We start from the raw sequence: 14,513 nt of genomic DNA on the forward strand, positions 1-14,513 counted from the left end.
GTTTGTGTTTGTGTTTTTTCTGGTGATTTGAACGAAGAAAGGTTCGTAATGAGTGGGAATTCTGGTTTGAAAATGGGAAAGAATAATTCTTTTTGGATAGGAAAAGCTTGATATCGATTGATCCATGGAATATGAAGAGGAGAAGAATTCCAAGGGAAGGAAATAAAGAATGGAGATGAAGGGTGGAAGAGTAGTTCTCTTTGCTATTTCCATGTCCTTTTATTCTTTCTTTTCACGTTCATGATTTACTATGTTGAATATATTCCTTGGCAGAGCGTAACCATATTCTTGGGTGGAGCGTTGAGAAGAGTTGCAGAGAGCGGCATTTTTCTTGAAGGGTTTATATTTTTGCTGATGCGGTCGAGGAATTTCCCAAGTACAGGATAGACCGCGGAGATAGAATTATATTTGCGGTATGGGCTTAGTGGATGATAGTCTTTCGACTAGATTCTTGCATATAGCCAAGTGGTACCATACTAGGCGAGGGCGAAGTCTACTAGTATGCATTTCGCTGTATATGAAGCTCGATCATCTTCTTCAATATTACAGGAGTGAAGAACGTCATTGCTTATCATGGCATCAATGTTCGATGGGGTTGAGAAGAAAGATGGCTGTAAGTTGTGACGGCAGCGCATTGCGCCCACTCCTAGAAAGCTGCCTGCTCTCTTCTGTGTGGCACTTGAGACGAACAACTTTTCAGAAGCCAATATAACAGTGAGGGTGAGTGAAGCAAGAACTACATTCCTTCCCAGACTTGCTGAATCAAAAGAGCCTTCGTCTCAAGCTATTCTCGTATTTTTATTATCTTTCTTGTGTCATTAACCTCTATGTCTTCTGAACAACACGTATACCCTTTTCCTTGTCCAGTGTGTCTCATTGGCGAAAAGATTCAGGTCAAAATGCGGCATAGGGAGACAGCATAGAAAAGTGTTTCTCCCATTCCCAGAGAAGGTGCATCGGGTCATCGCACTCAATTAGGGGGTTTCGCCTCAGCCTTTACTAGGCTTCTCGTGAAATCCACCTATGGGTCCACATCATACATTCGCTTATCATGTATGGACTTGAACATCAGCCGCGTGAAGTTGGTACTCTTTTGCAAAGGATACACTTGTAAATAGTATCTAATCTTCCCCAGTGTAGAAGTATTTCGCCCTCGGCCATTTTCTCTTCATACTATAATCAATATGATTGGCTGTTCCATAGGGGGAAAGTACTGTTTGCAGAGAGACAGACGATACTGTTCGAGCCTCGATAACGAATGGTTACCGGACAAGAGAAAAATGATCCCTATCTCTTTGAGAACTGTTCGTAGTAGTTCAACCTTTTTCCTCAACCAAATGCCACTGTTATCTTAATCTCTAACCTAGGCCAGCTCTATTTTCCATAAATTTTCCACTTCCAGAAGGTAGAAGGAGAGTAAGCTGTGGGACGAGAGTAAAAAACTGATGAAGAGTACATAATTGATATCTTGATGTTCAATTTGAGGTAAAAAAAAAGAGGAATTGCTCAACGTCTTGGGGAATACTTTTTGGTCTTTATTCTTATGAGCCTTTAGGCAGTGTATATCTCTGGCTTCCGTTCAACTACAAGTAGACAACGAGTTCCCCTCTCGCGTTGCGGGATCTTGACCCTCGCCTCTATGAAAGAGGTATTCTCGATGGGTAAGAAGTTGACGTCATTTATTCCTTGATCACCCCCAGAATAAACAGTAAGGCTCGAATCGCAAGACAAAATTTGTTGGCATAGTCATCAGGCATGATCCAGTCCCTCCGGACCTCGGAACTGGGCTCTTTGAACTCTGCGCCTTTCAGAAGCTTTCCTGCTCGTCTTATTATTTTAGTATACATCTGTTCTTCCAAACATCCACTATCCTCTTTCAAATCCGCACCCCGATCAACTTTTAGCGTGGTCTGGTATTTTGAATATCGTGTCTTTGAAAGCTGTCTCAAAGAGAGAGTAGTGCATCAAAAGCCGCATTCTTGGCGACTCCAATCGCTGAAGTTTTTTGAAATGATGCGTAGACTTCAATTGCTGGAAATATGGTGATTCTTTTGCCGCCTCCCCACAATTCCGTTCTATAGCTCGTTTGGAATTTACATCCCAATGAATGGAAGATTTTATTTTTTCTCCTTGATGCTCTTGGGTCCGCAATCGAGACAAAATTGTCTGCGAACCTTGTTATCGTAGTACGTGTCTGGGACTCTATCTTCTGATTTCACCTTCTATATTTGTCATCATGAGTGATTAGTTCCTGTGTTGAGTGAAAGTTTCTCGATGATACAAAGGAGAAAGTAAAATTCCACCGATAGGTGACTGATATTTTTCAGCCTTTGATGATAGCTAGTAGACTGAGATAATACTCTGGTCCATACGCCAACCTTATAATCGTAGCACTTGGTGTTGAAACTAATATAATCTAACGCCGTGTTATGCCTTTAGATTAGCGCCCCATTCTCGCGAGACAGGGAAGATTTTCGCTTAAAAATAGTTGGGTTTTCAGTATTCAAACATAGGTAGCCAGTATAGTTAAGAGGCTGAAATTTGCCTTTAACCGTTCTTACTGTAAATTTTATCGATTTATTGCGGAATTTAATGCCTCTGCGTGGTTCGGTTCATCAGTCAACTTCCCTGAGCTTCCAAAATAGGATAAAGATTGGTTCTCGGTGAGGAGCTACCAGTTGATATATCATTGACAATTTTGGACATTCGGTGATAGCTAGAGTCGTGTGAAGTCTCCAATCTAGGTTAAGACCTTATAGTTGTAGCGATTACCTGTTATCTCCTGAAGTTGATGCCGGCATTTCGGTTCACTTCATGCGAGAACGGACAGTAACTTTATGTGTCTGCAGCTAATGACGAATATAATGCTCGGACTCAAGGGAGATGTCCAATAAGTAGTCAAGAGGGCTTTAAAGTCCCCGCGGATTACCAAAAGCAAGTAAAAGGGCCCAACCATCGGCGATTCTTGTTATCATAGTAATTATCGGCTATCAAATTGATCTAATGGCGTCATACGGGTCCAAGACGATTATAGAATGAGTCGCTTGCCAATGTACTCGATGTTTACAATCAATCTGATATATCGGAACAGAGAAGAAGGCTTATGGTGCCAAGTAGTTGTTACTTTCCAGTTGTCTGTGACATTTAGAGGTATGAATGAGTGCAATCACACCGCCTGAGCCCACTTTATGTGTGTATTTGTATATGATCCACCTAATATATTATCATGCATTGAACTCAGTCTAATTTGAGAGCCAATGGTATGCTCCTTCCTGTGTCTATGAGTCCAAGATAAAACCTGCCTATCGAAAGAGCGAGCGTGACTTTGTAGAAATAGTTGATAAAATCGGTGGGTCAATGACGGTAGGAGTCGAGAGAGAGAACCAACTACTTCTGCGGTATTTATTGCCAGTTAGACTTGTCTGCCAGTTACCACATATAATACGCCTTTGATGGTCGAGTTAACGTCGAGAGTATTTCCGGTCTTACAACAAAGGTGTGATGCAAGAAATTCCTTCTGCAGATCTTATCTTGAGCTCTAAACTTATGCTCTCCATCTAGTCTAATACTGCTACGCTGGTCGACTGGATATAAAAACTGGCAATGAGCCAATATATTCGTGAGGTAATGATGTCGACGGTCTGCTGAAAATTATCGAAGAACAAGAGTGTTTCGTGAATGTGTAGGTTTTGATTTTCGGGCTTTGGCGTCTCTTGGATGCTTAGAAACTAAATGTTGAGTAAGTCTTTTCGTGGAGCTTATTGTGACTTATGAATCCCGTTTTATACTTCATCTAGTGTCGTTTCTTGTTTAAAAATGCGGCGAGGAGTGGCATTGAGCCTCTACAGCCACGAATTTATCCTGATGGTCGACTGTTAAAGTGGAGAGACCATGTGGTTTTTCGTGTGTAAGTGATCTGTGTTATTTGGTCCTCGATGATGTTCAAAACGGAAAGTAAGGGGCCGATCCATAGAGATTTTCGCGGACTTCATCTTGATTTGCATCCCTTCTCCACCTTATATAACGTTGATCCTCCGTATTCAAACTATATCTAGAGTTGATGATGAGCTCTTGCCTCAGACCGTGAACCATGTATGTCGATGAACTGTGGAAGAGGGAAAGGAGTCCTGTAGTGGGTAAGAAGTCAGTATTCTTCGGTCGTCTTCAACGCTCGGAAGCAAAGAGAGAGATCCTAACCTTCTATGGAGCTTCTTTGAGTTGTAAGTCCTATATCCCGCCTTGTTTATTATTGTTTCATGTGCCGATTTACCGCGAGAACTAACAGTGAGGTCTTTGCTTGCGAATAAGAAGTGATTGTCAGCTGCCGAAGAGGTTCTTTGGTTGGTAAGCAGTCAACATGCGCAAGTTCCTGGCAGCACTTGGAAGAAAATAGAGCTTACCGTGATTTTAACACCTGCCCTTCCCCGCACTCGATATTGGCGCTATTCAAGAGCTATCGCCAGACCTCGAAAGAAGCTTCTTCACCTGCATATTGGGATGATTGTCAGTTTTCGAAGAGAGAAATGGGGTTTTGAATCGGTAAGTAGTATCTTCAAGTCTCCGACGACGAACAAAGACAGAACGAAGCAACCGCCCCTCCACGAATCCTATTGTGAGTTGCAAGTTCCTGCCTCACGCCCGCTCAATTTAGTATTTGTGACTTCGCTTCAGGTTATTGTGTAAATTGACAGTGTTGAGATTGAGCTCTGCGGTTCGAACTTGATGGCCGGTTTTGAGAAACGGAGCAGGAGAAAGATGGCATCTCCAGTGGGTAAGTAGTCAGTATTCTTTGGTCTTCAACAATCATAAGAAACGCAAGGCACAAGGGGAAGTACTCACATAATCCGTTTTACATAGTAAGTACTTCATTTTCCCTGGCCTTTTGCTCCTGGTCTCTGAATTTCGTTGATGGCGAGGTCCTTTACCTGTTTTTGGAGGTGCTCGTAATAACTGGTAGAGGCCCATGTGGGTTAAGGGCTGATCAACGACTGATATTAGGACGTTCGAGGTGACAGTGTCAGAGGTGGAGAAGGACCGAATCTTTCTGCTGGAAGAGTTACTAGGTAAGTATCTGCCAGCCTTCTGCTGTATCACCCTTTTGATCTAGATTACCATGGGGATTGCAGCGATTCTCTGCAACTACAATGTAATCAGATAACGGCTAGTGAAACCGGAGGACATGTTCTCATCTCCAAGCGGGTAGTATCCTTCGAGTATCGGTGGTGGGTCTGTCACTGAATGGGCGGATCGTGTCATCGTAGGTTTCTGCTGCTCCCTGGATTTGAAGCTATTCTGCGAGTCTAAATTGATAAGGACCGGAATTGAATCTGTCTTCTAGTGGTATATAATGGCACAAATTTGGTGTTGTAGAGAAAGCACTTCCAAAATAAAGAAAATAACTGACCTTCTGTGGGTCGTAGGGAAGATTTGAAGGAATACGAGGATTCCGATTGCCTCTTAGATCCCATTACAATGAGCTGTCGAACTTCCTTTGTATTGACATCAGTTTTTTTAAGTTTAGATCAACGAGATCGGTTGAGATTCTAATACCAGTAACACGGAATACTCAGAAGCTAGTCATACACAGGAAACATCATTTAGTTGCTCGGCAGTACCATATTTGAGCTTCAGCAGCGACAGGACAGGATATGGAAGACGGAACTCAACCTAGGCTCTTAACTTTTTGACATGGTTGCATACTACTCTCTTGATTTGGATGCCTGCTCGCGGATATTGAGATTAGCTTGGAGGTAATGGTGGAATCAAAAATCTGGGTAATATCAAAACAAGGACTTATCCAAGCAAGGTAAAAGACTAATGGCACATGAAAGGATTCAAAGACTTTCTCCAGAATAATCTGATACTGCTAAGTGAGACCAGACAGGTATATCAGGTATATCAGGTATGTCAGGTTGAAAACCTGTTAGAACAAGACAACAAAGGAGGTTGAAAGGCAGGTCTACCCAAATTATATTACTGTAGAATATCTGATTAAGCTGATAGTACCACTGATGAATGTGAAAGCCTAAGAGCCCCAAGAAAGGCATATGTTGCAAAATATACAGAGGCCAGCTTCTAAATACCAGTCCTTCACAGTCCCCAGGCCATGGAAGTAGCAACGCCGAGACAGACCCTCGAGGGTATCTAGCTACCTAAAACCCTTTTAGGTTAAGTTTAATTCTTAGTGCAACTAATCTCACACAAACCTTCCCATTTTATTTAATTCAAATTCTCTTTCCTGCTCAACTTCAAAATCCACTTCTCTTTTCTTTCACACCAACCATGTACAACAATCAACACCAGCACATCAACGCCAACCTATCAAAACCAAAGGTACGTAAGTCATTTCTTATTATATTATTCTTCTCATTCTTTTGCTACTATCTGATTCAATTGAAGCTTTAAGCTTCTTCTGATTGATGATGGCACGATCTGGATGTCCTTGACCAGCAAGACCGCTTTACTCAAAGTTCAAACACTTCAAAGCTAATCAACAACAAAATGTACTAATACTTAATGAAGTGTAGTAAGAATACTCTGATAGTACACATTCAGCTTTATAGATTGATCTAATACCAATTGCAGTAACATTGCGCGCATTGGAGCGTCGAGATGGCTCCACCGGCCGTAAGTTTTACTTCCTCATCTACCTCTTGCCTTACACTTACGCTAACCACGTTGCACAGTGGTTCAAGTGAGTAAAAAAACCGTCTCTATGATTATTACACTCGACATTGTTACACGGAAGAGTCTACCAGCTGCTACTTTATTGTTGTAGATATACATTTCGTTGGGATAACTGCATGTTGGAGTCTATGCTAGCGCATAAAGATGACATCAATTAACACGGTCTTGACCAGCGTCTGACTACGTAAATTGGCGTCTGGGCTTGTAATCAGTTATTTTAAGCACAATATAAATACATATGTGCAGAGAAGAGTCTGTCCTTCGTCACAATGCCATGCATTTGGCCATGTAAAATTTACTCTTCGCTTTGGGTCAGTCACCTCAAATCGAAAGTACAGTTATGTGCACAGAGAAGTTTATACCTTACACTATCATAACATAGAAGGCGAACATCGCAAGCAATGGAGTACCTTGCCAAAGTCAGGTGGATTTCATTCACTGAAGCAGTCTCTTCGTTGAAATTGTCATTCACCTCTTTGGGGAGATGTAAACCTCATCGGCATTTGCCCTAACTCACCGCCACGATGTAAATATTCACCATTGAGCTTTGCCACGGCCCATAGCAAGCGCTTTTATTTCAAAGACCTGTGTGCAAGATCCTGATTGGTGCTCCATAAATTCAAACCTCTCGCTCATAAAGCGATCACAAACAAGGCAACGGCAACATATCTCTACTTTCCTGACCTTTAATAATCAACCTCTTCTTACTTTGCTGCTGGCTCTTTCTGCTCTACTCGTGTGACAGAAGATTGCCATCAAGATATTTCTTCCCGCTCGATACCATTCTTCGTCACTATTTATTGCCACTGCCAAACGATACCGGTCGTCCATGTTTATCCTTCATGCGAGAAAGTATCTGAGATAGAGCCTTCCCATTTTCGCACAGCTTCTTGTCCATTCCTCTTTCTACGAATTCCTGCCATCGATTCCTCCCGTCTCACACAGAGTTCAGTCAACATTACCTACTGCCACACATAATACGAGGAGCATGCTGTCAATTTATCTTACTCGCACAAGAGAGTTATAGTCGTAGCTTGACATACGTCACAATACGATCACCATCGATGTCGAAGAAAGAACCCATCTACAACCTCCTTTTTACCTTTTACTGCCGCGAAAGATCAATCCTTTTACGCACGGCGAGCGATTCGATAATAATATAAATAACGGCTTTTTCCACCATTCCTTTCCCTCATTGTTTTAACTTAAAGACAACGCTCTCCTAGACCACGATACTTCGCCTTGATTATAAGCTCTTCCGTTTGCGCATTAAACGCAAGAAATCCTCAAAGCTTTCAACATTTTACAATCAGGTCAAGTCCAGCGTGTCTTCACAAGTTATTTCACGTGGACAGTTGTTGAGACGACGCCAAGCTTCTCGTTGATCAGGGTTTCGCTCATCTTTACCTCAATTACAATAAAAATCCTTCGCAGTGACCCACTCCTATCATATCACACCATCTTCAGAGAACATTCAACTATAGTTGTTTAATATTGGCCATTTCATCAACAGCTGCGACGTCTATTCTCCACTTCAAGACCTCAAAGAGCCCCTGGAATTACCGAATATCTGCAAACTCGTTTAGCTCCTTAAGTTTCGCTCCTTCCTACTTGATATACATACTAGTGTCTTTATTCTCAGACAGCTGCCTCGTACGATCTTAAAATTATTCCATCTGAATTTACCAACCTCCTCTCCGTCTTCAATTTGTTGATTTCTAACCTTGAATCATATCGGCCATCTCTATTCTCTTTAAATCCATACACGGTTTATATGTTGCAATAAATGTAACTTGCATCAAGGCTCATATCTGTTGAGAATATTCACTGAAAACCTCTTTCCATCAGCAACCGCTGTCGTTTATCTGATCCATAAAACTCCATCTCCCCAGTAGGGAGCAAGCAAGATATTGATCTTACAACAAGCTTCGTTTCTTCACATACTTCTCATAGCTTTTCAATTCAGATCTCTTACGATTGCGAATCGGGTATTCTTGTTCATTTTCCCAATATTTCATCTCTCTAAAGACCCTACCATCTCCGGATTTGTCAGTTTTCCATTTGTTTCTTAAGACATACACTTCTTTTCTATTATTCTGATATCGAAGATTCCATGCTAACAGGTCCTACAGATCTCCGAAGATCATAATATCTTTTGAAAAAGTGAGTAAATTTCCCCCAGTCAATAGCCCGGATATCCCACCCTCCACATGTTCCAACTTTCCATTCTCTTCACAATTTACTAAGAAAAATCGAGGACTAATTCATTTGTCTTTTAAATTTGCCAAATCAATACTAACTTATCCAGAAGAAGAAAATGGAGGCCATTACCGAGGAGACGGCCGTTTTCCGCCAGGCAACGCAAATTTACCTGGCGGAAAACCGCGCTGAAATGGAATCATTAATCCACGAAAGCACCGACCGGCTCATGGAGCAAACACGGGTCCCGGCCCAGGAGGCCCATAGCTGGCAGACAAGAACTGTTGAGCTCCAAACAGAGTTCATGGTTAGTCATTCTTCCAGATTTTACTCCCCACTGAGATTTTTGTCGTTTGAGTTGATTTAAAACATGGAAACTTCACATTTGGCAGTTTGCTCTGATAAATTCATTCAATGTTGAATGAAAGCATTGGGACTTCTGAGGTACACATGCTGACCTGCATAGGAACTTTTGAAACAATATTTGGAAGCGGGAGGCACCGTCCTCGCCGCACCAATATACCGCGCAGACGCCCGTAAGCTCACAAACTCTTTGTTGGACATTGGAGGCTTCATGCTAATAATATCTAGTAAGGGTCGGCGGACGACCGGCAATACGCCCTTCGAGGGTTCATATCTTCACGGAGTTCAAGAAGCGATATGTACCTGGCAGTGTGCCACTTCATCTCCAGCATCTTCTGGAACATAGATCCAATGGACTATGGATCCAAGCTTTGGCTATACAGAACCAAGATGGGGACATGATCCAATGTAAGTAGTTTTTTTATGTCACCATTCACATGAAGCGATACGTTTATGAAGAGTACAAATGACTGACCCAACCGTTTAGTGAAAAGAATAACAGATGAATCAACACCCCAAGGGGAAGACTTAACTGTCTGGAAGTGGTTGTTCTGTGAGCTTGGAGAAGGCGAGGATTTGAACACCTTAGTGACGGAAAAGGAGAGGTGGGGATGGGGTGGAAAGTTCACGTGGGGTACGCCTTTGGAGAGAGGAGAGCAATGGGGACATGGGCAGGTACTTGGTGGAGATGATGAGAATATTGTGATATTGACTTAGGGCCTCTGATACAGCATGAGCATGGGGGCTGATTCCAGCGTGGGTCAGCAGCTGCCAAGATACGGGTCGCACCGTGAAACTCGCGCCCTGGCACTTTTAGAGCACTCTACTGTTGATGATGGTCAGGGGTGGATGGTGTGGTGGATGTGGGTTTACAATTTACGGAGAGACGAGACGACGACATGATCGTCTGTTTTCTCAATCCATTTTGTCTATAGATCGTTGCATCTACATTGGCATCAGAGGCGTTGGGCTTTACCTACGTGGTTTTTAAAAGTTGCGAAGAAACTTGCCTGGTATAGCACTGTTTAAAGGGGGCATTGGGCTTATACCATCGTTGCATTTGCGTTCGCGTTGCGCGCTGGATTTCATTATAGGATGGAGTTTAATACTGCTGATACCCATTAAAATTAATATGGCTTGCCACTATTTCTCATATATGACCTATTTTTGCTGTCAAAGTGATCACATGCATTATGACCTGGTATCGAATCTTTTATGGTTGTACGTGCTGAGCATATATACGATTGATGGACTTGTGAATTTCACATAGTGACTATTGATCAACGACCAAAAGCTACGTATAGAAAGATTATTGAATTTCATTTTTTAGATTGAATGAATTAATGAGGTCTTTCCATGTCGAGCCTTAAATAAAATAGAATTTTAGGCCGTTCAAAATTTCGATTTTATGCGAAGAACAACAGTTCTCCATTTTCACTTGAGGAACCAAATACTCAATTACAGCGACAACAGCATCTCCCTAAACTTATTAATGATAACAGCAATCAAATTTGGCATATTTCACAAACCATAAAATCTCAAACAAATCAACAGTGAAGATCTCGTGGAGCATTCTATTATTTTCAAACTTGGCTTTATCGCGGCAAGTGATGAATCGACGTTAGTGAAGGTCAATTTCGTTGCCGATAATAAATCATTTACTGTCATGAAAAAGGTCATAGACTAAGATTCACAGATTGTTTGATCACAAAAGCCAAGTATCATCCAATTAATCCAATCCGTCAAAGTTTACAAGGAAGAATGTTCAGCTACCAAACCTTCCAGAACATAACCGACACGCTGCACACCTCTCTACATTAGCTCTTCCTGGATATACACGTGAGTTTATATACCAGACGCTTTTTAGACGATTCAGCTGGACTCGATATGCTTGTGCGGTGAAGGAGTTCTGCTAAGTTTAGTATGGAACAATTCTCGGACCGGGAACAAACATCAGCGACGTGGTGGTGGAGAGGGAGGCACGTTACTGGAATATTTGCAGGTTTGGAGACCGGAGTGTATGGGCCGAGTAAAATTTTGCTATTGAGTTCCATAAATAACAGCAGTGGAAATAATAATATAATTGGAGTGTTACAGACAGTCTTCCACGATGATTGCCAAAAATCCCGCTTTGCCGCGGACATAAGTTTCGAAAGACCTAAGCCACGAGTTTGAAATTTGAGGGATGCGGAAAACAGGAAACATAATATATCCAGAGCAAAGGGAGTCAAAGCCCTTCTAGAAACTACATAATATTTGAATCCCAGTCATTGAAGCCCGTGTGATGCTAATTGATACTGGACTAAGAAATTGATCTCAGCTGAGTTATTGCAGGAGAGACCGATCATGCTATACTCTGGTGATATTTAACAGACTTCTATAAAGCTTAGGCTTCAATGAAATGACACAAAAGGTGCCCGGAAGATCTTTTGAGCAGTGAACTAGATGAAAACTTGTTTGGTACGACGACAGAAATGCTAGGTGTTCTGAGACGAATAATTCGGCCGACTTCTTCGGGAAATAGTCTGAACAGAAATAGCCGTGTATAACGAACAAGCATGCATGTCGTCGTCAAGTAAAACTGAAACAAGAACTACCCAGGTCTTTCATGCCTAAGTAGAGAGAAAGGTATGATTTCCATACAAATTACTCAATCATATATCAGCATTCCTCACACTTCGGCCTCAGTAATTTTCTCGTTTCTCTTCACCCCATCCATTTCTCAGGTCACGTTGGCAGAGAGAAAAGCAGAGGCGTGAAAAATTTATCCTGAATACCAACAGGTACGTCCATCATATACGGCCGGCGCGAAGTGCCCTTCTATGCCTTGACGGCGAACAAGGGGTATACACACACACCTAGATAGCAGCAGGTTTATGGAATTGATTGGGTCTTGTTTTGACGGGGAGATTAAACAGCGTTTTGTACCCCAAAGTGTTTTTTTCGAGTTTCCAGATTGATCTTGTATAAATTACATTTTTACTCGCTTCGACGCATTGCTATCAATTTCCAAGCTTTTTCGAGAAACAGATTTACTATTCTCTTGACTAATACTACCCGACTTACCAGACTCCACTAATACATAAGTAAGGAAAAGACTTTTTTGTCTAAGATAAACGCTCTTGTTACAAGGGTCTAGAGCAGCAGTACGAGCAGCGTTGCCCAGCTTCATAAAATGATCCAACGACGAACTTATCTCGGCATTATAGCGCAGTTTATCGGCCCATGCAATCGTTCTGGCTATATCTTTAATGAGCCATAAGTTTCTTTTCTCCCATAGCCCGAGGGTATTGGTGGAATCGGAATCCAGTGGGTCGTAGAAAAACAATGCAGAGCACCAGCACAAGGTAGTATCAAATGCACTAGTATTTGATGTACGGATGCAACTAGCCAGAGTTGATAATTTGGTAGTTAAATGTGTGTGGTTGTTAATATCCAAGTTTACCAGTAGTGCCGCTTCTAACCATCTTGCTAATCTCGAGCTAAGTATCTGCGATGCTTCTAAATTATGGTCGGATTGTTTGTCCAATTCTCTAGGATTCAACTGGGCAAATTGTTCCTTAGCGAGCTGTTCCTCATCTGAATCCACATTGAAGTCTATTCCGATGTCCTTTTCGATGTCCTTTTCGATATTGTCGAAGTCTATTTCACCATCTGACAACTCCTCACAGTTAGGAGAGAAAATGCCATGCACCGATGTAGACGGTGAACTAGTTGGGTAGTTCGGGACAGTCGGAGAATTTGGGACAGTTGAGATCCGACCTGGTGTTTCTGCAATCGCCACTTCGCTAAGATTGGGTGGTGGCGTTTTCTGTTCGAGAATAATCGGTGGTGACCGGGGAACCTGCACACGATTCTCGGTATATGCCGGTGGTAGTGATTTCCATTCCACTAATTCAGGCACTTGTTCAATGTATGTTTCCTTCGTGCTTGTTTTGTGTGTATCGATGGGAGCATTGCTTAAGCGTTTATGAAGTTGTTCTAAGCCCACTAGCGCATAACTATTTGGCTTGATGTATACAGTGAAGATTGTCGTATTAGAAAGAGATTCAAGGGCAAGAAGCAATTTTGCTGAGGTTTTAGTCCGAGGTTTGATATTCTCATTAGGTTTCTTCTCCATAACGATAAACCCCTTCGCATTTAGATCGAATTGTATACAGATAACATATAGCGAATCGCTGATTTTAGCATCGTGGATAGCAGAAACGTCGTCAAAAGATAAATCATCGATATTCGACACGGAACAAGGCTTAAAAGCATCTGCAAAATTGGCATCTGGAGGAACAACCAATACCATTTCTATGTCCTGCTTTTTCCCTCCAAGTATAATAGATATTTGAAGAGTGAAGTGAATGTGAATATGTCCTTCTGCATTGTAGTACGCCTCCATAAAAAAATTGAGATCCTGCCCGTTACGATTTGAACGAGAACCTAGTGTGCAGGATGTACCTGATTCATCTTTCCATTTCACAAACACTCTCTCGCGGAGGACTCGTTGTAGCTTGAATTTGTCAATCAGAATCTTAGTGGGGTTCGACATGATTTGCCTGTAATTATAATTAGTAACAAGCACAGTAAAAGGACAATTTAATTTGAAAATGACAGCCCACACTTCACGTGTGATTCCCAGCCCACCCAGGCTATAGAGCAGCCTTGACTCTTGGCGAAATAAGGTATAGTTGTAGTAAATGCTGAAGGACTATCACTGGCGGGGTTATTCTAGCAGTAAATGCTGGAGGACTACCACTAGCGGGGTTGTTCTAAGCAGCAGATGCTGAAGGACTACCACAGGCGGGGTTGTTCTATGTAGCAGATACTGAAAGATTACCACAGGCGGGATTGTTCCAAGCAGCAGGTACTGACAACACAATATAGGAGAAATTTTGTTTCGCGATAGACGATGTGCGATAGAGATAGATATAAATACGACGATGGAAATGGAAATGGAGGAACCTAGGGATATGTAAATATCGATAGAAATTAAGATAGTGATAGAAATAAGGATGGCGGTTGAGATAGAGATGGTGATGGAAAGACAGCGTTTGACGTGTCATGGAAAGAAAGTTTACCGCGACGAGGCGCGGCAAGAAAACAGCCAGCCGAAGACTAGTCCAAATATGGTATAGTCCTGCTGACATAAGATTCTCGTAATCAACTTCGACATTGTGTTACCTAGTTACAGCTTATTATTTTCCAACCATATTCTTCTCGCCTTTCAGTCAAAATCGTATCTTCACTGTTTTTGTAGTCTGTAGTCCTTGGAA

General features: G+C 42.0%; 2 protein-coding genes across 4 annotated transcripts; one reads left to right on the forward strand and one right to left on the reverse strand.

Moving 5' to 3' along the window:
* Positions 1-8,739: 8,739 nt before the first annotated feature.
* BCIN_02g07240 (hypothetical protein) lies at positions 8,740-10,370 on the forward strand. Its single transcript, XM_024691503.1, has 5 exons — positions 8,740-8,850; positions 8,996-9,193; positions 9,353-9,422; positions 9,478-9,657; positions 9,737-10,370. The coding sequence occupies exons 2-5, from the start codon at positions 9,005-9,007 to the stop codon at positions 9,964-9,966; spliced, it is 669 nt and encodes a 222-aa protein (XP_024547274.1). The 5' UTR covers positions 8,740-8,850; positions 8,996-9,004; the 3' UTR covers positions 9,967-10,370.
* Positions 10,371-12,126: 1,756 nt separating this feature from the next.
* On the reverse strand, positions 12,127-14,289 carry BCIN_02g07250 (hypothetical protein). Of its 3 annotated transcripts, none has more exons than XM_024691506.1 (2): positions 13,862-14,289; positions 12,127-13,796 (listed from the first exon to the last, which is right to left on the reverse strand). In XM_024691506.1, exon 2 carries the CDS (start codon positions 13,787-13,789, stop codon positions 12,221-12,223), a length of 1,569 nt encoding a protein of 522 aa, XP_024547276.1. In that variant the 5' UTR covers positions 13,790-13,796; positions 13,862-14,289; the 3' UTR covers positions 12,127-12,220. The 3 variants fall into 3 exon arrangements, with proteins under 3 accessions (XP_024547276.1, XP_024547277.1, XP_024547275.1); XM_024691505.1 differs by having other exon boundaries at positions 13,860-14,289; XM_024691504.1 differs by having other exon boundaries at positions 12,127-14,289.
* Positions 14,290-14,513: the final 224 nt, after the last annotated feature.

The sequence above is a fragment of the Botrytis cinerea genome, chromosome 2, assembly GCF_000143535.2.
Source record: "Botrytis cinerea B05.10 chromosome 2, complete sequence".
In the NCBI taxonomy this organism is placed as follows: domain Eukaryota; kingdom Fungi; phylum Ascomycota; class Leotiomycetes; order Helotiales; family Sclerotiniaceae; genus Botrytis; species Botrytis cinerea.